The sequence below is a fragment of the Saimiri boliviensis genome, chromosome 14, assembly GCF_048565385.1.
Source record: "Saimiri boliviensis isolate mSaiBol1 chromosome 14, mSaiBol1.pri, whole genome shotgun sequence".
NCBI lineage: Eukaryota > Metazoa > Chordata > Mammalia > Primates > Cebidae > Saimiri > Saimiri boliviensis.
The window spans coordinates 15,733,275-15,757,337 of record NC_133462.1 but is presented as its reverse complement, the minus strand read 5'-3'; the positions used below and the strand labels follow the sequence as shown (position 1 = coordinate 15,757,337).

General features: G+C 45.7%; 1 protein-coding gene across 8 annotated transcripts in view; it reads left to right on the top strand.

The window, feature by feature from the left end:
• Positions 1–24,063, top strand: part of HNRNPUL1 (heterogeneous nuclear ribonucleoprotein U like 1) — a 46,081-nt gene that overhangs the window by 14,561 nt on the left and 7,457 nt on the right. For all 8 annotated transcript variants that reach the window (XM_010331048.2, XM_074386304.1, XM_074386307.1 and 5 more), the window contains exons 6-10: positions 3,093–3,192; positions 5,139–5,251; positions 15,075–15,341; positions 17,190–17,312; positions 17,409–17,537. In XM_010331048.2, the coding sequence (XP_010329350.1) occupies positions 3,093–3,192; positions 5,139–5,251; positions 15,075–15,341; positions 17,190–17,312; positions 17,409–17,537 (732 nt within the window). The remainder of the gene's footprint in view (positions 1–3,092; positions 3,193–5,138; positions 5,252–15,074; positions 15,342–17,189; positions 17,313–17,408; positions 17,538–24,063) is intronic.

Below are 24,063 nucleotides of genomic sequence, written 5' to 3'. Positions count from 1 at the left end.
GAAAAATGTTGTTTGGAGGAAAAGTGATCTAGAAGGCATGGACTCAGATACCACTTATTAAAGGGAGGCCAGAGGGAGAACAGGGCAAAGAACTGCCAGCTTAGGCCAGCCTCCGCTGTCATCTCTCCACAGTTCCATGTCAAGTTACGTTTATGAAAATAATACATGCTCATGTTTAACAAAAGTTTAGACAGCACAGAAGAGTACAGGATAAAAAAAAGCAGATTATTCTCATGTCCTCTCAGTCCCCATCCTACTCCCTGAAGGAAACTTCTTTGGTAAAAATTTCTTGTATATGGTTTGTTTATCCAAATTTACTGATGATAGCTGATCTGTATAGAGCTCTTTGCATGCACAAGATACAGTACCAAGCTCTTTACATGGATTATCTCCATTAATCCTCATAGTACTGTCTGGAAACAGGTACTGTTAGCCCAGTCTGTAGAAATAGAAGCTGAGGCCGGGCGCGGTGGCTCAAGCCTGTAATCCCAGCACTTTGGGAGGCCGAGGCGGGTGGATCACAAGGTCAAGAGATCGAGACCATCCTGGTCAACATGGTGAAACCCTGTCTCTACTAAAAATACAAAAAAGTAGCTGGGCATGGTGGCATATGCCTGTAATCCCAGCTACTCAGGAGGTTGAGGCAGGAGAATTGCCTGAACCCAGGAGGCGAAGGTTGTGGTGAGCCGAGATCGCGCCATTGCACTCCAGCCTGGGTAACAAGAGTGAAACTCCGTCTCAAAAAAAAAAAAAAAAAAGAAATAGAAGCTGAGACACAGAGGGTTATATTTTATTGACCACAACACCACTGATGTAAGTTGCACATTATTTTATGTACCTCTCACAGAGAAACACTGCCAACTGAACTACACAGTGCTTTCTCTCTTTTTTTTTTTTTTTTCTTTCTTTTCTTTTTTTTTTGAGATGGAATTTCATTCTTGTTGCCCATGCTGGAGTGCAGTGGTGTGATCTCGGCTCACTGCAACCTCCGCCTCCCAGGTTCAAGCAATTCTCCTGCTTAAGTCTCCTGAGTAGCTGGGATTACAGGCATGCGCCACCACGCCCAGCTAATTTTGTATTTTAGTAGAGATGGGGTTTCTCCATGTTGGTCGGGTTGGTCTCAAACACCCGATGATGATCCGCCTGCCTTGGCCTCCCAAAGTTCTGGGATTACTGGCATGAGCCACTGTGCCCGGCCTGCACAGTGCTTTCTTACCACTGTAAGAAGATCCGTTTATTGTAAGATGAATCCTGATTTCAGAGACGTTAAAATGCGTATCTGAAAAACCAATGAGGCTACGGATAGATAATGGATATTCGACAGTCTGGTCTCTTAATAGGAGATTAAGTCAGAAAGGTTTTTTGTTTCGTTTTGTTTTTTTATACTGTATCTTGGACATTTTTCCGTAGCAGTACATTAGTGCAATGTAGTGTTTCACGCTTTTTTTTTTTTTAAAGACAGTTTTACTTGTTGCCCAGGCCTGGAGTGCAATGGCACAATCTCGGCTCACTGCCATCTCCCGAGTAGCTGAGATTACAGTTGCCTGCCACCATGCCTGGCTACTTTTTTGTATTTTTAGTAGAGATGGGGTTTCACCACATTGACCAGGCTGGTCTCAAACGTCTGACCTCAGGTGATCCACCCTCCTCAGCCTCCCAAAGTGCTGGGATTACAGGCCTGAGCCACTGTACCCAGCCTGCTTCACTCTTTTTAACTGTTGCTATACATAAACAATGCTGCACAGAATGTTGCATTTGCAAACACATTCACACATACATACTTGTACACATATTAGTGTATCTGTAGGATGCTGAGTTATAGAGCATGTGCATTTACAGGTGTTCTTTTTTTTTTTTTTTCCGCTCTTGTTACCCAGGCTGGAGTGCAATGGCGCGATCTCGGCTCACCGCAACCTCCGCCTCCTAGGTTCAGGCAATTCTCCTGTCTCAGCCTCCTGAGTAGCTGGGATTACAGGCATGCGCCACCATGCCCAGCTAATTTTTTGTATTTTTAGTAGAGACGGGGTTTCACCATGTTGACCAGGATGGTCTCAATCTCTTGACCTCGTGATCCACCCGCCTCAGCCTCCCAAAGTGCTGGGATTACAGGCGTGAGCCACCGCGCCCAGCCTAATTTTTTTTTTTATAGATGGGGACTTGCTATGTTGACCAGGCTGGTTTCTAACTCCTGGCCTCAAGCCATCCTCCCGTTTTGGCCTCCCAAAGTGTTGGGATTACAGGTGTGAGTTACCATCCCCAGCCATTTATAGCAGGTGTCCCCAAACTTTTTACACAGGGGTCCAGTTCACTGTCCCTCAGACTGTTGGAGGGCCACCACATACTGTGCTCATCTCACTGACCACTAATGAAAGAGGTGCCCCTTCCTGAAGTGCAGCGGTGGGGGCCAGATAAACGGCCTCAGGGGGCCACATGCGGCCCATGGGCCGCAGTTTGGGGACGCCTGATTTATAGTTTTCATAGAGACTGCTAGATTACGCTCTAAAGACATTGCACCAGTTTATCTTTCTACCAGATGTTACGAGAGTCTCCTAAACTAAAGATAACTGTATTTTGAAATGCCTGCCTCCGTGGCCCTGTACTCTGTGGATCCTTTTGGAAGGCTTGACTTAGGTTCAACAGGCTGAGAGTTGCTTAAATGCTTCTTCTCCAGCAAGAAAAGCCATTGCTATTTTTTTTTTTTTTTTGAGACGGAGTTTCGCTCTTATTACCCAGGCTGGAGTACAATGGCGCGATCTTGGCTCACCGCAACCTCCGCCTCCTGGGTTCAGGCAATTCTCCTGCCTCAGCCTCCTGAGTAGCTGGGATTACAGGCACGCGCCACCATGCCCAGCTAATTTTTTGTATTTTTAGTAGAGACGGGGTTTCACCATGTTGACCAGGATGGTCTCGATCTCTCGACCTCGTGATCCACCCGCCTCGGCCTCCCAAAGTGCTGGGATTACAGGCTTGAGCCACCGCGCCCGGCTGCCATTGCTATTTTTTAATGCCTGATGTGCTTCCATCCTATATTGCCTCATAACTTGCAGCCTCCAGAGAAATCAATCCTGAGCCCTTTTGTCCTCTTTCTCCAGATTAATGAGGAAATCTCTGTGAAGCACCTTCCATCTACAGAGCCTGACCCCCATGTGGTCCGTATCGGATGGTCCCTGGACTCCTGCAGCACCCAGCTAGGTAAGGAGGGATCAGCTAAGGAGTCCAGAGAATAGAGTGACTGTCCCTACCCTTGGATTCTCAAGGCTCCAAAGCCTCCCTTTCTAACGTCAGACTTAGCATAGAACTAGGTCGAAGTGGAAAAGGTATAAGGTTTAGGTATATGCCACTGTCTCTGTCATGCTGTATTCAAATGAAAGGACTATGGTCATGAAACAACTTTTCTGTGAAGAATTAATTCTTATCCTCTATCCTTTAGGAGAAGGGTCCAAAATTCTCTCTGGGAATCTATTCCCTTTCTATAAAAAGGATTAGTGTCTCCTGCCCTCAAACCAAGAAGCGAATAAGTTCTCGAGCTCCATTAAATTCTGTCTGTATTTTCTGTCCAGAGCCTAACCTAGAGTAAAAAGGGGAACAGAGACTAGTGAGGCCAGGGCTAGTTGGGAGAGGTGAAGGGGGTTGCCTATTGATAGGTTTTGAATTTTGTGGGTCCCCAGGCTTCATTGACCTTCTGGTTATTGTTATTCTCACTGATTATTCTCACCAGTGCCAACACTTTCTGCCTTCTGTTTATGGTCATACAAACATTCCAAACATTGATTATAGGAATTCAGGCCATACAGAAACAGAAAAATGAAAATCCTTCCTAAACCTGTGATATAACCAATGTTAACATTCTGTCTGTAGTCTTCTAGACATTTTTTTTTTAATATATATTCAAACTGGATCACACTAGGACTACTCTGTATAGCTTTGTTTTAATATATGATGGGCATATTTTTGTAAACAAATACAGCTCTTTGACTACTGTATAATTTTCAATTTTATAGTTGCACTATTTAACAAGTCCTCTTTTGTAGCTCATTCAAATTTATTGCACCCTACCCCACCCCTATTTTAACACTTGAGCTATTGTCCTGGTGCATAATCGTCTGACCACTTAAGGCTAATCTTTAAAAGTAGATGTATTCTCACTCATAAGTGTTCGTTAAAAAATGTGTTCACATGGACTTAGAGAGCGGAATAATAGATAATGAGACTCAGAAGGATTATGGGGTGGCAAGGGGGAGGAGGATGAGAAGTTGGTTAATATGTACAATGTACATTTTTTAGGCAATGCATAGCCTAAAAGCCCTGACACCACTATGCAATCTGAGCATGTAACAAATTGCACATGTACCACATACATTTGTACTTCCTCAAAAAAGTAGATATGTTAGTACAAAAAAAGTATACAGTTTACATTTCCCTATGTGTTGGCACTTTTTATTTGACTCATAGGTCATCTTATTCTATCTTTGTCTCCATTTTGAGATGTAGGTTGTGGCAGCTGATAAGGATGGGGAAACAGCTCAGAAGGGTCAGCACCATATCCAGGGTCACACAGCTGGTTCATAGCAGAACCCGGCCTAGCATTCGTGCTTGTTGGCCCCTGCTTTTCTAGCAGCATACTCTTTGGGTTCTGCCTAGGAATCTCTTGGGATCTCAGTCATATCACTTAAGCACCCAGTTCTGTAGCGTGAAGAAATCCAGTACCTTTCCCAGGGGTCAGTCCTCATGGTCTCCAGAAGCAAAATCCAGCCCCTTCACTGATGTCTACCATGAGTAGACTTGACTGAATATTGGGTGTCACAAGGAAGGGTTGCATCTCAGCAAACAGCCATCCTCCTCTATCCCAGCTCCTGTCTTCCTTTCCTCCCTTTCTTTTCAGATTCTCCCTTCTGTGCAGAGTAATTCAGTTGAGCTCATACTCGCAGACTGAACAACGAAACCCATCAGGCCCTCCAAAGTTCCACATCATAAAGTGCTTCCTTTCACCCTTCCCCACCCCTATTTTAAAAAGGCATCTGATTAATAGAAACAGTAAAGGAAATGATTTTTTCTTCAAAAATAAAAGTATGTGGCAGCCATTGAGGCTGTTATGACCATCGCAGGTTTAACCTGCCTTTGCCTATTTCTTCCATCAGGCGAAGAGCCTTTCTCCTATGGCTATGGAGGCACTGGGAAGAAGTCCACCAATAGCCGGTTTGAAAACTACGGAGACAAGTTTGCAGAGAACGATGTGATTGGCTGCTTTGCGGTGAGTGCTAGCAGCCTGTGGGAGTTGGCAGAACCAGATGTTGGGCTACAGACTTCTTTTTCAGGATACCTCTATCCATTGTCTGCCCCATATCCAGCCACTCTCGCCATACTTCTTTGTCTCTGCTTGACAGACTGGAATGTTTACTGTCATTTTGTGCAAAATTCTGCCATTCCACCTCCTCTGGTCTTGTGTGCAAAGTTTTCAGATGACACCCTGAAGCGGTCTGGGAACTTAAGGTGTGCATAGCCTTCCTCCATTCCTAGGTGCCAGAGTGACATTTTCTAAACAAACATAGGAATTTCTTATCTTTCATTGCTAGGAAATGGCCTGTCTGCTCTTGAAGGCAGTGGTATTGGCTCTTGCCCCACGTTGGCATCATCTTATCCCAAAACTTCTCCCCTTCTTCCCCTCACATTGGTTGAGCCAGGCTTCCTACCATGCACTGCCTTCTGGAAGAGTAGAGAAGATGTAAGACAGAACAGCTGCTGCCATACTTCAGCCTTTGAAAGCAGCGTCCAGCAGTCACCATGCTGTGCAATATGGCTGTCCACTCTGGGTTGGACTCCCTGGACCCAGTCCTTTCTTCCACTCACAGCCCTGGGCAATTTACCCTCCCTGTCTTTCAGTTCCCTCTAAATGGGAATCTTTGCACCTACCTCAGAATTTTGTGTGGAGTCATTAAGTTAATCCATTAAAAGCACTTAAAACAATGCCTGACACACAGTAAGTACTCAGTAAATACCACTTAATACTATTTGTGAAATGTGCTGTGAGGCCTCAGAGGAAGTGACCACCCAGATGGATGCATCCTCTGAGGCTCATTGTTTTGCCTTCCTTCATATTTGTACACATGTACTCTTCCTTCTTGTTTTTTTTTTTTTGAGACGGAGTATTGCTCTTGTTGCCCATGCTGGAGTGCAATGGCATGATCTCAGCTCACCGCAACTGCCGCCTCCCGGGTTCAAGCGATTCTCCTGCCTGAACCTCCTGAGTAGCTGGGATTACAGGCATGCGCCACCACACCTGGCTAATTATGTATTTTTAGTAGAGACGGGTTTCTCCATGTTGGACAGGCTGGTCTCAAACTCCTGACCCCAGGTGATCTGCCCGCCTCAGCTTCCCAAAGTGCTGGGATTACAGGTGTGAGCCTTGCGCCCAGCCCCTTCTTTTTTTTTTTTTTTTTTGAGACGGAGTTTCGCCCTTGTTACCCAGGCTGGAGTGCAATGGCGCGATCTCGGCTCACTGCAACCTCCGCCTCCTGGGCTCAGGCAATTCTCCTGCCTCAGCCTCCTGAGTAGCTGGGATTACAGGCACGTGCCACCATGCCCAGCTAATTTTTTGCACTTTTAGTAGAGACAGGGTTTCACCATGTTGACCAGGATGGTCTCGATCACTTGACCTCGTGATCCACCCGCCTCGGCCTCCCAAAGTGCTGGGATTACAGGCTTGAATCACCGCGCCCGGCCTCCTTCTTTTTTTAACTTTGGAATAAATTCAGACTCAGAGAAAAGCTTGAGAATAAAGAATTCTCATAGAGCTTTATCCAGATTCTAACATTTACCACATTTGCTTTACGATTTTCATGTTTATGGTGTACATACACACACAGAGTTAACTCTTGAATAACGTGTTTAAATTGTACTGGTTCAATTATATGCAGATTCTTCCCAATAAATATGTTGGAAACTTCTTTGGAGATTTGCAACAATTAAAAAAAAAAAAAAAAAAAAAAACAGGCCGGGCGCGGTGGCTCAAGCCTATAATCCCAGCACTTTGGGAGGCCGAGGCGGGTAGATCACGAGGTCAAGAGATCAAGCCCATCCTGGTCAACATGGTGAAACTCCATCTCTACTAAAAATAAAAATTAGCTGGGCATGGTGGCACGTGCCTGTAATCCCAGCACTCAGGAGGCTGAGGCAGGAGAATTGCCTGAACCCAGGAGGTGGAGGTTGCGGTGAGCCGAGATTGAGCCATTGCACTCCAGCCTGGGTAACAAGAGTGAAACTCCGTCTCAAAAAAAACCAGAGAAATCATATAGCTTAGAAATATCAATAAGATTAAGAAAAAGTTAGGCCGGGCGCGGTGGCTCAAGCCTGTAATCCCAGCACTTTGGGAGGCCGAGGCGGGTGGATCACGAGGTCAAGAGATCGAGACCATCCTGGTCAACATCATGAAACCCCGTCTCTACTAAAAATACAAAACATTAGCTGGGCATGGTGGTGTGTGCCTGTAATCCCAGCTACTCAGGAGGCTGAGGCAGGAGAATTGCCTGAACTCAGGAGGCGGAGGTTGCGGTGAGCCGAGATCGGGCCATTGCACTCCAGCCTGGGTAACAAGAGCGAAACTCTGTCTCAAAAAAAAAAAAGAAAAAGTTAAGCATGTCATGAATGGGTAAAATATATATAGATACTAGTGGCTCATCATTTAGTACCATAAAATATCCACAAATATGTTACAGAAAGTTAAAATGTGTCAAAACTTATGCACACAAACACTTGTAGACCCTACGTGGTACCATTCACAGTTGAGAGAAATGTAAACAAATATAATAGTACAGTATTAAATCACAACTGTATTTTTTTTTCTGAGACAGATTCTTTGTCACTCAGACTGGAGTGTAGTGGCACAACCTCGACTCACTGCAACCTCCACCTCTGGGGTTCAAGTGATTCTCGTGCCTTAGCCCACCCGAATAGCTGAGATTACAGTTGTGTACCACCACGCTGTGCTAGTTTTTGTTTTTTTGTTTTGTTTTTTAAGAGGGAGTTTTGCTCTTGTTGCCCAGGCTGGAGAGCAATGGCACTATCTTGCTTCACTGCAACCTCTGCCTCCTGAGTTCAAGGAATTCTTCTGCCTCAGCCTCCTGAGTAGCTGGGACTATAAGCGCCTGCCACCATGCCCAGCTAATTTTTGTAGTCTTAGTAGATGGGGTTTCACCATGTTGGCCACGCTGGTCTCAAACTTCTGACCTCAGGTGATCCACCCCTCAGCCTCCAAAGTACTAGAATTACAAGCGTTGAGCCGCACTACACCCAGCCAACTGCATAAAGTTAATCAGCACATACTATAATAATTTTGAAGCCACCTCCTGTTGCTATTATGGTGAGCTCAATTGTTCCAAGTATCTACTTAAAACAGTGTGTGTCATACCTCTCCATGTGAGTAGTTCTTTTTGGTAAATTGTGTATCACAGTAAAAAGTGATCTCTCGAAGTTCTTGTGGTTTTTTGTTTGTTTGTTTGTTTTAAGATGGAATCTCACTCTGTTGCTCAGGCTGGAGTGCAGTGATGGTGATCTTGGCTCAGTGCAACATCTGCCTCCCTGGTTCAAGTGATTCTCCTGCCTCAGCCTCCCTAGTAGCTGGGACTACAGGTGTACATCACGACGCCTGGCTAATATTTTGTATTTTTAGTAGAGACAGGGTTTCATTGTGTTGGTCAGGCTGGTCTCCATCTTCTGACCTCGTGATCTGCCCACCTTGGCCTCTCAAAGTGCCAGGATGATAGGCATGAGCCACTGTGCCTGGCCGCCTGAATAAATTTTTAAGGTGGAGTGTAGTGGTATGATCTTAGCTTACTGTAGCCTCTGCCTCCCGGGTTGAAGCTATTTTCCTGCCTCAGCGACCCAAGTGGCTGGGATTACACATGTGCGCCACCACACCCAGCTAATTTTTGTATTTTTTGTAGAGATGGTTTTTGTAGAGCTGAGTTTCCCAGGCTGGTCTCGAACTTCTGAGCTCACGCAGTCTGCCCACCTCAGCCTCCCAAAGTTCTGGGATTATAGATGGGTGACTCCTTGCCCAGCGAATGCTGTCAGATTTATGATCAGGACTATTGTCACTTATCAAGCTGATAACCCTCAAGCCCTGAATCCTGAATCCTGGTGTTGACCAGTTGCCAGTCTTTTGGTTATACAAGAAGGTGTGTGGACAATGAGAAACCTTTTTCTGGATTGGTTCCATTGATGCTTTGTTTCTGAAGTTAGGAAATACTTTGCCAGTATGTGATTACCTTTTAAAGTTCTTTTCATATTGGAGAATGCCCTTTGTCACCAAGAACCCCATGAGTTTAGTACAGAAGGGGTCAGAGTGGTTTGCTTGTTCCTAAACAATGGGTTGACCCTTGAGCAATGCAGGGGTTAGGGGCACCAACCTCCATGCAGTCAAAAATCCACATATAGTTTTTTATTCCCAAAAAATAAACTACTGTCTGAGTGCAGTGGCTCACACCTGTAATCCCAGTACTTTGGGGAGACCAAGGTGGGCAAATCCCTTGAGTCCTGGAGTTAAATACCAGCCTGGGCAACATAAGGAGACCCTGTCTTTACCAAAAATAGAAATAAAAATTAGCTGGGCTTGGTGGCACATGCCTGTGGTCCTAGCTACTCAGGAGACTGAGGTGAGGGAAAAAAAGACTAAACTAATAGCCTGCTGATATCATACAGTCAATTAACACATAGACTAGTGTCTACGGTTTTTATGCACTCATGGCATACCTAACTTTATTTTTTTTCCTGTATTTCTAGTCATAGGGATCTGAGAGTTTTTTCAAATTGTTGCAAGTGTCCAAAAATATTTTTTATTGAATGAAAAAAGTGTGCACATGAGTGGACCTGCGTAGCCTGAAGCCATTGTTGTTCAAGGGTCAGCTGTGTTTTCATCTGACCCATTTGAGAGCAGGTTGCATATGTCACGTCTTCATTACTTCGGTGTGTATTTCTTTCTTTCTTTTTAATAAATGAGACAGGGTCTTGCAGCATTTTCACAGGTGGTGATCCCTCTTCCGGTCAGCATGAAGGTTTCAACTTGCTTTGTTTCCTACCTTGGCTGGTTCACTCCTCCTTAGGCAACCTGATGGTCCTTAAATACCAGGAGGTCACCATGTCAAAGCCAAATTTACTGTGAACAACCGATTGGCATAGCACACTACAGCCCAGAACTGGGATCAAGCCATCCACCCCAGCCTAGTAGCTGAAACCACAGGCACACAGCACTGAGCCAGGCTCAGTGTGTCTTCTTTTTTTGTTTTTTTGAAACGGAGTCTCTGTCACCCAGGCTGGAATGCAGTGGCATGATCTCGGCTCACTTCAACCTCTGCCTCCCGGGTTCAAGTGATTCTTCTGACTCAGCCTCCTGAGTAGCTGGATTATAGGTACCCGCCACCACACCTGGCTAATTTTTGTATTTTTAGTAGAGATGGGGTTTCACCATGTTGATGAGGCTGGTCACGAACTCCTGACATCAGGATCCACCTGTCTTGGCCTCCCAAAGTGCTGGGATTATAGGCGTGAGCCACCACGCCCAGCTGATTCTTAAGAGTAAAGATGTTAATGGCAGTAGTTATTAAATTTAAAACTTGATATAATGCTATTATTTACTCTACATTCAAACTTTGTTGCTGGTCTCAATTATATTCTTCATCCAATTGAGTTTCTAGTTTAGGATATGGTCTATGATCACACTGCTTTCTCTTGCCATGTGTCTTTATTCTCCTTTAGTCTGAAAGTCTGAAACAGTTTCTTAGCCGCCTTCCTTTCCATTTCAGGATCTCAATATCTTTTTTTTTTTTTTTTTTGAGACAGAGATTTGCTCTGTCATCCAGACTGGAGTGCAGTGGCGCAATCTCAGCTCACTGCAACCTCCGCCTCCCAGATTCAAATGATTCTCCGGCCTCAACTGCCTGAGTAACTGGGACTATAGACACATGCCACCACACCTGGCTAATTTTTGTGTTTTTAGTAGAGACAGGGTTTCACCTTTGGCTAGACTGGTCCCGAACTCCTGACCTCAGATGATCTGCCCACCTCAGCCTCCCAAAGTGCTGGGATTACAGGCATGAGCCACTGCACCCCAACCCTCAATATCTTTTTAATAGAACATTTTAAAAGTAAAAATCGTGTTTAATTTCTACAAATTGTTCTAGACCTTGCATTTTTTCCCTATTTAAAAGTAAATCTTGACCATCTTTCCCTGTCCACACAGTAGATCTAGCTCAATTTAAAGTGTTTCTTTTTTTCTTTTTCTTTTTTCTTTTTTTTTTTTTTTTTGAGGCAAAGTCTCGCTCGTTGCCCAGGCAGGAGTGCAGTGGTGCAAATTTCAGGTCACTGCAACCTCCACCTCCTGGGTTCAAGTGATTCTCCTTCCTCTGTCTCCCAAGTAGCTGGGAATACAGGCATGTGCCACCAGGCCCAGCTAATTTTTGTATTTTTAGTAGAGATGGGATTTCACCATGTTGGCCAGGCTGATCTGGAACTCCTGACCTTGTGAGCCACCGTGCCTGGCCAAAGGTGTTTCTTAATAGTTAATCATTGTGAATTGATTTTTTTCCAGATTCGAATTTCTAAAAAAAAAAAAAAAAAATCAAGGATATAAAAGGGCATACAGTGTAAAGTCTTTTTTAGAGCCCCTCTGCAGCCCCACCCATTTTTACCCTCCCCAGCCTGTGAACCTACCGGTACTCAGGGTTTCTTTATCCCTTTTTCATTAAGAAAGGTGATTATTTTCTTCTTTTACACAAAAAGTGGCACATTGTGCCTGTAATTCTGCATCTCTCTCTCTCTCTTTTTTTTTTTTTTTTTTTTTTTTTTGGCTTAACTTAGATGTCTTGGGAATATTTTTATAGCACTACCAAGAGAGCCTGTTTGTAGTTTTGTATTGTCTGTAATCATTGTGTGGCTGTACCATAATTGATGTAACCTAGTTCCCCACTTTAGTGGACATGCCTTAATCTGGTCCCCCTCGTTAGTGGACATGTTGTTACTTTTGGGACTTTGTATTTAGTGGCTGTTTAATGGCTGTCTAGCATTGTGATGCTGGGGTCAGGGCACCCTGCTTTATTTTAGCCAGTCTTCCTGTTAGTGGCTCGGAAAGTTGTTTCCTGGAACAGTTAATGCTGCTTGTCTTTATTCCATTTACTGGAGTAACTTGGAGATCTTTTTGTAGCTTCACATATGGATCTCCTGTGCAGTGTAGCCACTCCTACTTCCCTGTTGGAGCACATTTTGCTGTGCTGGCATGAGCATTTTTCACATACAGTTTTGCATTCTTGTGGGGATGTATTTGTGTTTCTTCTTGAAAGTTAGATTCTGAGTCAAAGGTATATTTTTAAATTCCGATAGCTACCACCAAGACTACACTCCAAACAGGTTGCAGTAATTTAACTTGTCACTGTGTGACAGTGTTTACCAAAGTCTATTCTTTGAGAGTATGAGGTTCTTTGGGTGTGTGGCAGTGTGGAACTCTAGGCCTTGACTCTTGCTTCAACCAGAACATCTCTGCATCCAGTCTTAAGATTCCTTGTATAGTTTCATTTGTTCAGAAGATACCACAGCTTTCAAAAGGCTCAGAGTGAGGAGTTGGAGGGGGTATAAAAATCATTGGTCTGGTGGAACAAGAGGAGAAGACATGGGTGACAGATCTCAAGTCTTCAGGTTGCAAAACTAAAAGGTAAAACAGCCTTCCAAGTGGAGCGAACAGGGTACCCCATTTCAGCAAACCGTAAGGAGTATGACACTTAGAGTCTAGGGCAATCGAAAGAGGTATGAGATACCTGGCTATAAAAGCGGCATGCTCTGAATAATGCCAGGCTTCGGGAGTTTGGGTCTGCAGGCCTGGGACTGACACAGGAGTGTTTCAAGGAGTGTTTCAGCAGGAAGGAACAATACAACCACACTTGCCTCTTGGACAGATGGCTCTGGTGGTGGCAGATTGGTTGTCTGAGGGTGCCAGTTTCTATGCATTATGGTAAGTTCCTATATTGTAGCTGGTGGCCATAAGGCAGGCTAACCTCCACAGTGTTTACTTCCATGTCAGAGCAAAGATGACCAGGGTCACTTTTGCTCAGGTAGGAAGACAGAGCAGGGACTGGGCAAGATTCAGTCCAGCCATTGTTTGCATATCTGTTCTCTATGGTCTTGATGTGGGTGCATGCTTAGAGATGAACAGGCATGAGGGACTCTGATACTGAGCTGCACCCTGTGAGCACTGAGAACGTTAATGAGGAAGCTCCTTAAGGAAGGGTGCTTCAGTCACTTCTTGAAGGGCAATTCTCAAGGTGGTCTCCTGAACAGAGACAGAACTTATACTTTTATATCAGAAACCGAACCTTGTATTTCGCTTCAGTCTGCTATCTAATCTCAAGTTTTGAGTCTTTTCGTCTCCGAGATAGGTATTTAGAAAAATATTTAACAAATGTTTTAAAAATATAAATTTTAAAAAGGAAAAAACACTAAGCAAAAAAGAGCTTTTTGTATCCTGCAGCCAAAGTCATGTTTCCAAAATACAGTTTTGAGCAGGCTGCTCCCCTATTCACAATGAGTCAGACACTCTGCTCTGCCACCAGCATCAAGTCCCGATTCCTGCAGAGTCCCTCAAATGCTGAGGTAAGCCATGTCCCCTCCCCATCACTTCAGTCCTAGCTTCTAACTTCCAGCACAGTACCTGGCATCTTGCAGTGATAGCTCATGTTCCTGTGTACTCACTGTGTATTAAATGTACTAGCCTATTTAACACTTAGGATAAACACAGGCAGTATAAAATAGTATTACCCACCTCCTTTGTTAAAGAAACAAGATGAAATAACTTAACCAAGGCCACAAGTTAGTAAATGGTAGCACCGAAGCCATCCATCCACCTAAAACAGGATCTTAATTACTAACTTCAGCAGTTCAGTTAGTAGTTGTTACAGAATAAATGAATGTGGTCCTTGCATGGCTTTTCAGCTGTTCCTGAATTACTTCCCCCTCATCTTTTATGCCCCTGCCAACCTGACCTTATGTTCTGCGTCACTGCTAGGCTTCTATACACACAACTGAGAAACCATCTCAGAAACTTGCTTCTAGGTAGATCATCTTACTGAATTATTATAGCATCCTTGTCTCATTCCCCACTGGTCCCTAAGCTCTGTTGGTCCCAGATCACCAGGCATATATATCAGAAAGAGTATGAACTCAGGCAACATGTTCAACAAGCTGAACTCAGCTCGAAAAGGCCCTGCTGTGGCTTTCCTTCATTTGTTATGTTCATAGAATGCCCTTTTGGGGTTTCTTTTGTTTGTTTTTGAAGAGATGGGGCCTCTCTCTATTACCCAGGCTGTACTTGAACTCCTGGCCACAAGTGATCCTTATGCCTCAGCCTCTCAAAGTGATGAGATTATAGGCGAGTCACTACACCCTACTTCTCATCAGTTTTCAGAACAGGACAGGATCACCTTTTCCTTCATCTTCATCTTGGTCTAGGCACAAGACTCAAATGCTTGGAGCTTCTTAAAATTACCTGCTTCAAGCTGGGTGCAGTGGCTCCAGCCTGTAATTCCAAGACTTCGATACGGCAAGGTGGGAAGATCGCTTGAGTCCAGGAGTTCAATATCAGCCTGGGCAACATAACAAGACCCTGTCTAGACAAAAAAAATTTAAAAATTAGCCAGGTGTTGTGGAACATGCCTGTAGTCCCAGTTACTCGGGAGACTGAGGTGTGAAGATTGCTTGGACCTGGGAGTTTATGGTTGGAGTGAGCCCTAGTCATGCTAGTCATGTCACTGCACTTAGCCTGGGGGACAGAGTGAGACCCTGTGTCAAAAAAAAAAAAAAATCTTGCTTACCTGCTTCATATTCACCAACTTTGGGGTCTTAGGCAAGGAGGGCTTTGGGCTGGATGTTCTCTAAGATGTTCACTGATGCTGCCCAGCTTACCTGTATGCTGGGGAAGAATGGATTAAATCTGGAAAGCTGTCCATATTCTACTCCCTGCATCTGTTCTCACCCACGTGACTCCCAGTGCCTATGGCAAGAGTTGGCAATCATATTCCTTTGGCTTTTTCTCCTAGGACTTTGAATGTGGAAATGACGTGGAACTTTCCTTTACCAAGAATGGAAAGTGGATGGGCATTGCCTTCCGAATCCAAAAGGAAGCCTTGGGGGGTCAGGCCCTGTATCCTCATGTCCTGGTGAAGAATTGCGCAGTGGAGTTCAACTTCGGACAGAGGGCAGAGCCCTACTGTTCTGTCCTCCCGGGGTTTACCTTCATCCAGCACCTTCCCCTTAGTGAGCGGATCCGGGGCACCGTTGGACCAAAGAGCAAGGCAGAATGTGAGGTGAGTGGGGCCAGAATGTATTGGTGGCCACCTTGCTGCCAAGACAGAGGGGAGACACACATAGACTTGCTGCGTGAGTAGCCTTGGGGCAAGTGGCCACTTTGTCCCAGCTCCTCAGGGTTAGACTCAGAGCTGAAAAGCTGCTCTGAGTGTGAAGTGAGGGGTGTTGGTGTGACCTAGGTTGAAGTCAGAGAGGCTAAGTTAATATACCTAAATCTCAGAAACATTCCATCTTCTTAAGTGAGGCCAGAATATGGGAAAAGGAGGCTTTTCTTCCAGCAGAAAAGGACACTAGATGTTTCTTGGGGAGTGCACTCTGCCACCAAGTGTTCTTTTTTTTTCTTTAGAGACAGGGTCTCGCTCTGTCACCCAGGCTGGAGTGCAGTGGTGCGATCATGGCTTACTGCAGCCTTGACCTCCCAGGCTCAAGTGATCCTCCCACCTCAGCTTCTCGAGTAGCTGGGACCACAGGTACATGCCACCATGCCCGGCTAACTTTTTTAGCCACTGAGCCTGGCCCACCGAGTGTTCTTGAAGGAGGCTGAGTAAGTTCCACCTCTCACCCAGAGCTATCATAAAAGATAAATGGCCTTTGGGATTATTTGATTCTAAGAGCTATGCTGGTGTCTTTTTTCCTTAAAACAATATTTTTCTTGTATGTGTAAGTTATTTATACTTGTACTAGAAAATTAAGAAGTAAAAAAAAAAATTTAATTCTCATAATGCCATCATCTACAAATAAGTTTGCTTGCAGAGTTTCGGAGGTCATCTGTTCTTTTTAATGTGCTAAGTGCCTGTTTCTTGCTCACAAACTTTTATCATTGAGATTTTATGGTATGAGCATTATGATACCCTGCCCTTTTCACTTCCCATTATTTTGTGAGCTTTTTCTCATCGCATGAAAACCTCTCTTTGAACATCAATTTTTTCTTTTTAAAAAATCCTTCAAGGGAATGAACATCATTCTTAATGGCCTCACAAACTAGCCATTCCCCTTTTGTTTGGCATTTAAGGTGCATCTCTGTTTACCAAATTCTAAATGTACTGATTAGATACAATTCATGTCCTTGTGTGTACAGCTCTGTTCCTATTTCATACTTTAAGAAAGTTGTACCACTTCTCCTACCCACTCCATGGGCCAGTCCCAGTACACAGCCTTCACTGGGTTATTGTGGGGGGGCCACATAATCCTGTAAATGGGCTGGATTTGGTGGCAAGCGCCTGTAATTCCAGCACTTTGGGAGGCCAAGGAGGGAGGAGGATCCATTGAGTCTTAAGAGTTCGAGACCAGCCTGGGCAACATAAGGAGACCTCCATTTCTACCAAAAAAAAAAAAAAAAGATTAGCCAGATATGATGTCTTGTGCCTGCAGTTCTAGCTGCTCTGGAGGCTGATGTAGGAGAATTGCTTGAGCCTGGGAGTTCAAGACTGCAGTGAGCCATGTTTGGGCCATTATACTCCAGCGTGGGCAATAGAGTGAGACCCTGTCTCAAAAAAAAAAAAAAAAAACAACAACAACAAAATTCTATCCATGCTAATAATGACAGCACTTGGTTTTTTTGTTTTTGTTTTTCCAAAGTCCTGGGATTACAGGCGTGAGCCACCGTGGCTGGCCAGCACTTGACTTAATGCTTACCCTGTCCCAGGTGCTGTGCACAGAGTCTGACAAGCCTTATCTTTTTGAATCCTGATACCAGTACTGTGAGGTAGATGGTGTTATTGCTTCCACTTTCCAGAGGCAGTCACAGTTCAGAGGTTCAGAGTCACACTCACAGTCACCAGTGAGCCAAGTGGTGCCACACCACCACGCTGCAACACCTCCCCTGTCTTGTTCTTGTATTCTTGTAGATTCTGATGATGGTGGGCCTGCCTGCTGCTGGCAAGACCACATGGGCCATCAAACATGCAGCCTCCAACCCTTCCAAGAAGTACAATATCCTGGGTACCAATGCCATCATGGATAAGATGCGGGTAAGGACAGTTACTGGACTCTCCTTACTCACTTCCCACCTACCGAGCGCTGCCTGCAACTAAAACCATTTACCCCTCACCACTTCCTGCCTGCAGGTGATGGGCCTACGCCGGCAGCGGAACTATGCTGGCCGCTGGGATGTCCTCATCCAGCAGGCCACCCAGTGCCTCAACCGCCTCATCCAGATTGCTGCCCGCAAGAAACGCAACTATATCCTAGATCAGGTACTTATCGATGACCATTGTGTCCTCAGGAGAAGGGAGGGGACCCCTGCCATGTCTGGAGAGCCCACTCTGGTCCCTTTCTCCCCATAATGCTGATTGACTGCTGTGCTAGTCGGGAGGTCAGACTGTGTCATACATGATGTCATGTCCTAGACACAGCTGAACCCGCACTGGGATCTAGGCCTACTTACTCAGGCTCATCAGCAGCCCCAAAAAATATCAGGTGAGAACTGTTTAGCAAAATGGAAGGAGTATGGATTTCTGAGCCTGACAGATGGGGGCTTGAATCCCAGCTCAGCCACTCCCTAGCTCTGTGCCTTTGGGCAGTTGACTTTATCCTCTGAATCTCCATGTCTTGGTTGGTAAAACAGGGATCACAATAGCATCTGCACACCTAACACAGGACTTGGCTCTTAGTAGCTGGTGATTATTGTTAAATACTCTGTGGAATAAGTAGAGTACCTTTAATTCCAGCAGCAGTGCTGTAAGGTAAACACTGTTACTGCTTCCATCATATTCTCTTCACAAATACGTATGACTGGCAGATACATACCTAAGTCATATTTTCTACCTACATTTCAGTTAATAGTGGAGTTGTTAATATCAGGGGACCTGAAACCTTTGCAATTGAACATAAATATTGTATGCAGGTGCAGGTGTATCCTTTTTACCAAAAAGAAGGAAAAAAAACCTTACATAGCTTTTTGTCCATATCTTTCAGCATTCTCAAAAGGATGAGTGACCCAAAAATCATTACAGATTCCTGTCTCAGAGTAATGATTTCCACATGTTTATTGCCTATGCAACGTCATACTTGACATTTGTCCTGAAGGCTTTCACAAGTAATAAAGGGTGTTTCCTTATTTTCTATATTTGGGTATCTGAATAAGCCTCTATTCCCTTCAGCCTTGCATTTGTGGTTTCTTAAGAACCTGTGAGTGAGCAAATAATGTAAACTGAGTAACACCCTGCCCTTGTTGCCTTCCTGAAGTGCTTTCCATACATGTAGGCCTAGGTACTTGGTGACGACGAGTTCAGAGGGTTCCTGCTAACGGTGGAGGTGGTGACAGTGGTTTTGTCAGGATGGTAGTTGGCTTGTTAGAAAGGAATTGCCTGGAACCAAGTTGCCTTCACGTAGGAATGAGGATCCTACACAAAATAGCTGAGCACAGGGTAGTCTAAAATCCTTCCATGGTTATTCCCCCAGTTGGCCTCACTTTGCCTGATCCTTCTTGTCAGGGCATTTTAGAATTTTAGTCTGAATTGACCCCAGGTGGACTCATTGTTGGGAAAGACAGAGCAGTGATACCATTTTAACACTGAGGATGTATACCTCTTTTGGACACCCCCGTCAGTGTTCCCTGCTTGTCTTTTTCTTCGTTTGCTGGTTACATCAGCTGTGAAACACATTTCAAATATGTGGCCCGAGGGGAGAATAATTGTAGTCCAGAGTGGATTGTCTAACATCTCTGTCCAGGATGTTGAAGTGGCTTTTCTCTGGAAGCCAGGCCCGTGTCAGCTGCGCACTCTGAAGACTTACTGTCAGCCTTCTTAGCTGTTGCTGGCTTGTTCAGGGACAGGATCTAGGGCTGTACCAGGTATGCCTGTGGTCTTCAGGGCTACCAGCCTCCTGCTGAAGGGACATGTGGGTCTGGCCAAGTGATCTGGGCCAACAGTGAGACAGAGAACCTAAACTCTGAAGGCTAGGGAGGAGGGTTCTCTGGTTAACCATAGATTGGAGGATTGACTCCCAGGCCTGAAACCATAGGCTACTCAGGCTGAGGGAGGGAGTATAAAGTCAGTGGTTTCACCTGTTTTGGCCTAAACCCCAAAAGTGGGTTCCAGAAAACTCTGGATATGAGAGGGAGGGAGAGGGAAGTTACGTGTTTGTGTATAGAAGGTTCAGAGCAGGCCCCTGGCCAATCCTGGCACTTCTACTCCACCAGCTTTGGCAGTGTTGGGTAAGTTGATGATGCATAGCTGTCTCCGTGGCTAGGTGGAATTTCCAAAGGGGAAACCCGTACTACAGGCAAAGTCCTTGCAGTTCCTGAATCTCAGCCCAGAACCATGTTTTGCCTTCACTGGTTTTTCCTGAGTGGTCAGATCTCCCCACATTTGGCTCTTCTGGGCCTCCTGTTATGTAGGTTGGCCTCAGAAATGCTCATCCTTGAGAGAGAAGGAGAGGTTGACTGCAGAAGCCAGGTGGGCCTGTGTAAGCCAGGATTATGCCTCTGTCTGGCCAGGACTCTAACCTCCACCCTGGGATGTATGTTATTGGGCACACGCTCTCACGTATACTGGGGCTTTGACCTACATTCTGTGATAACCTGAGTAGCATCTTCAGATCATTTGAGCATCACAGCTGTGGAACATTAGAGGAGAAAAAGATAGAAAAGAGGTGGACCAGAGAGGAAACTGAGGCCTCCACAGAGGATTACAGGACTGCTAAGCCACACACCCAGTGTACTGATGGATCACAGCTCTGCTGACTTCCCAAGCAGCCGTGGGCTAGGATGGTTGGGGCCATGATGGGAATTTGGGGAAGCTTTCTGGAGGTGGAATGTCTGGGTCAGGACACAGAGGATGATTAAAAGAGCTGGGGCTTTGTCCTGAAGGGAGTGGGGAGTCATGGTCATGTTTTCATCTGGAGGAATGTAGGTAAATTTGCCTGGCTAGTAAAAGTCTGCAGAGGAGAGAGAAAGGGGGAGTAGGAGGCCACATTGCCTCAGGTGGCTCTTCGGGGTCTTCTGTTGGAGGTAGGAAGCCTCTGGAATGAGATGCTTTCTGGCCTTGTCCCAGAGGGCCTTAAAATAGAGTACAGAACAGGAATTGACTGGCCTGCTATGAGGCAAACAAGTTGCCCTTCTGGAGGTTTCTGGGGAGCCTCCACAGGGCCATGTTGTCCAAACCCACCCCAGAGTAGGGCACTGTTGCCTAGTAGTTCCCTTAGAGGGCTCTTAAAAGCCTAGAGTCAGGGCAGGCATCGGGCTGAATCAGGGCTGGATGGGTTGATGTCATAGTCAGAACATGTCGTTTTAGTCCTCATTTGCATCCTGGTCGGCAGGTGCCACACTTTTGCCTGAAACGGAAACCTAGGGCTAGAATAGTGCCCCACAGTAACCTGCATCTTATGTCTTATTTGCAGGCCTTGGAGAAGGGATGTTTCTTTCCTTCATTCCCGACCATCCCTAGAGCCTGAAGCCCATTCCATTCTTGAAACTCCAGCCAGTTGTCTTCCTATAAATGTGTTTCCTTTGATTAGAATTCACCTCACTCTGAGCCCAAAGCAAATTCTTTACTCATCAGCCTTCATTTTGCTCCTCAGAGCCAGCTAGGTTTCTCCTGCTGCCAGTGTGACTCTCATGAGCTGTGACAAATGAGAGTAGACAGGGACAGGGGGGCTTGAGAGAGCCGGGGCTGTCAAGTCATCACTAGTACCTCCTGTGTTCCCTCCTCCCTCCCTCAGACTGTTACACACCAAAACTCCCCATAGAGCTTCTCTGAAAAACCCAACTCTTGTCCCTTAGTCCATGTCACAGAGGCCAGGGAACACAGACAGCCACATTTTCTCTTAGAATCAACATCTTCAAGCAGGGTGGGACTGGGGGAAGCAGGAGCTAGGCAGAGGGAACCCATGCAGCTGGAAAAGCTGACCTAGCTGTTGTGCTGATCTCATAGCAACAGCCACTAGCAGCCCCCAGCAACCACAGAAGTGCTGGGCTGGCCCAGGGGCTCTGACCTCACTGTGTTTGCTGTGGCAACAGCCACCAGCAGTTAATTCCCTTTCCTCCAGGAAAGCCAAGTATTTGTATTACTGCTGGGGTGGTTTAGACACTCTTCTTCCCTTCCCCAAGCCAAGCAGTAAGTAGAGGGAGGTGCAGTCTTAGATGGTGAGAGGATTCTCAGCACCTCAGTTCCAAAGTGCCTGAGAAGCCATCCTTCCGAATCTAGCCACTTGGAAGGACAAAGGCCAGCTATGAGTCCAGTCTGCTCCGCCTCCATTCCTCCTGTCCCATGAAGCTGCAGGGACAAGCCATCTTGACAGCTTTGCTTCTCTCCTTTCCCCTCATCAGGACATTGAGGGGCAGCTGTACCACATGGAGACCTCCAGGACGTGTCTCTCCATGCCCTCGCAGTTCAGAGGAATCAAAACAGCATCACTTAGGGGCAAAAAAGGCAGAATAGTCTGGGGCCACTCTGGGTTTTTGTGTCAGAAGAAAATTAAATTTAGCTGAGGAAGCCAAACTCTTCCTGGGTCCAGATGCCACATTCTACTTTGCTTTTAGGAATGGAGTCAAAAAAGAGTAGTGGGGAGAGGGGACTTAACTTTTCCTCTGTAACATGCTGTTCCTCTTTAAACCATTTGTGGTCCAAGGGCTCTTTGGGGGCCAGTCTCTGAAGACCCCAAGAATAGTATGTGTGTGCCGCTCACTCCCATGACGTCGTTCTTCATGAGGGTAGGCACTTTTCCCTGGGGAACAGGGAAGAACATTTTTTCCTGGCGCACATGTCAGGACCAGAGGATCTGGTTAGTTTAAGCAGGTGCACCTATGGTCCAGAACTTCCAGCAGATCTGTGCTGAGTCCCTGGCCCCTAGCTAATCCATATCCAGCATCCTGTTCCTTTGATCTTAAAAGAGGATCTCTTGGCCAGGCACGGTGGCTCAAGCCTGTAATCCCAGCACTTTGGGAGGCCGAGCCGGGTGGATCACGAGGTCGAGAGATCGAGACCATCCTGGTCAACATGGTGAAACCCTGTCTCTACTAAAAATACAAAAAATTAGCTGGGCATGGTGGCGCATGCCTGTAATCCCAGCTACTCAGGAGGCTGAGGCAGGAGAATTGCCTGAACCCAGGAGACGGAGGTTGCAGTGAGCCGAGGTCGCGCCATTGCACTCCAGCCTGGGTAACAAGAGTGAAACTCCGTTTCAAAAAAAAAAAAGAGGATCTCTTATGTCTTGTTTTTTCCTCAGGCTTAAATTTTCCTTGATATTTTCCATTGGGATGCCTCTCCTGGACAGTCAGTCCTATAGGCCTTGTGTTCAGATTCACCCTAGGTTTTGACTTCTGTCACTGCCGACCTCCTTGGCTTGCCAGAGATTTTCACATCTGCAAATCCTCTCCAGAGCCGGGAGGAAGGTGATGATCTTTGTCTTTCAGATGAAGAAATTTGAGACTCAGCCTACTTAGGGGACTTTTGTCTAGAGTCTCACAAATAGTAAAGGGCACAGCAGGAATTTCAAGCCCAGGTTTCTTCCCCAAAGCCTGTGTTCCTTCCCCCCTGTCTTACTATCCCTCTGCTTTGGAGATCACTATAGCTTTTCTTTGGTCTGGGCTACTTTAAGTCAACGTGACAGTATAAATATCCGCAGAGTGACGACCACATCAATGACAGCTCACAGTTGTTGAGTGTTGGCTGTGAGCCAGGGCCTGGGCTTAGATGAGAGCTTTTACTCACACCAACTCATTCAGTCTTCACAGCAACCAGAAGACATCCATGCCATTTTTCCTTTTCAGGGCTTGATTTTATAGAGGAGCAGGCTGAGGCTGGGCCATCCCAGTGCACGGTCTGCTTCTCATCAAGGTGTCTCCTGCCCTGGAGACCACCTGTTCACCCTACTTGAATAGTTTCTTGTACTTTGTCAGTTGCTTTATGGCCATTCTCTTATTCAGTCCTCGCCAGCCCAGAAGGGGGACTTTTCAACCCTGTATTACAGATGAGGCCAGGGTGCATTAGTAGCCACACCAGGACTTGACCCTGCTCTTTCCACCCAGCCAGCCTGCGTCTTCAGAATACATTTTTTTTTTTTTTTTTTTTTTTGGTCCATTTGTGTATGCCCCTTTTCCGACTGTTTTCCCCGTATGTGGCTTCTTTCTTGGGTCCCTGTCAGAGCCACTTAAAAGTTGTTTAAATGCAGTTAAAAATTCATTACTTTACTTCTGCTGAGTTTCCATAGGGAGGATACCTGTATAGGTGCCTGGGTCTCACTTCTAGAGGTTCAGGCTCAGGAAGTCTCAAATGAAGTTTGGGCTGCTCACTTTCTAAGTAGTGTCCAGGTAATTCAAGTATACAGGCTGAGTTAGTGGAGCCCTGAGTCCAACAGAGGTAGGCCCCATTCCCAAAGGGCCTGGCATGGAGGGGTGCTCGGTAAATGGAAGCTGATGTTGTTACTGCTCTCAACCACGTGGGTGCTAGAGCACTGCTCTGCCAGCACCAGCTCAGGACACACCTGTCATCACTGAGAGGAAGGGAAGGAAACATTGGGAACAAAACTGCATTGTGAAAAGCAGAGGCTCCTGACTTGTTGAGCTTGCTGGTTAGAAGCCTGTGGGTGAGACTGACGTTTAAGAGAAAGACTGAGGGAATAAAAGAACCAATGTTGAGAAAACAAACTACAAAACTGTCAAAAGGAGCTGGTCAATTAGTAGCATAGCTAATCTATAGGTATTATACAGCCATTAAAAAATAATACTGCAGAGAAAAACTTTAGATCTAAAGTTTGATGTTACACGAAAAAAAGCCTCAG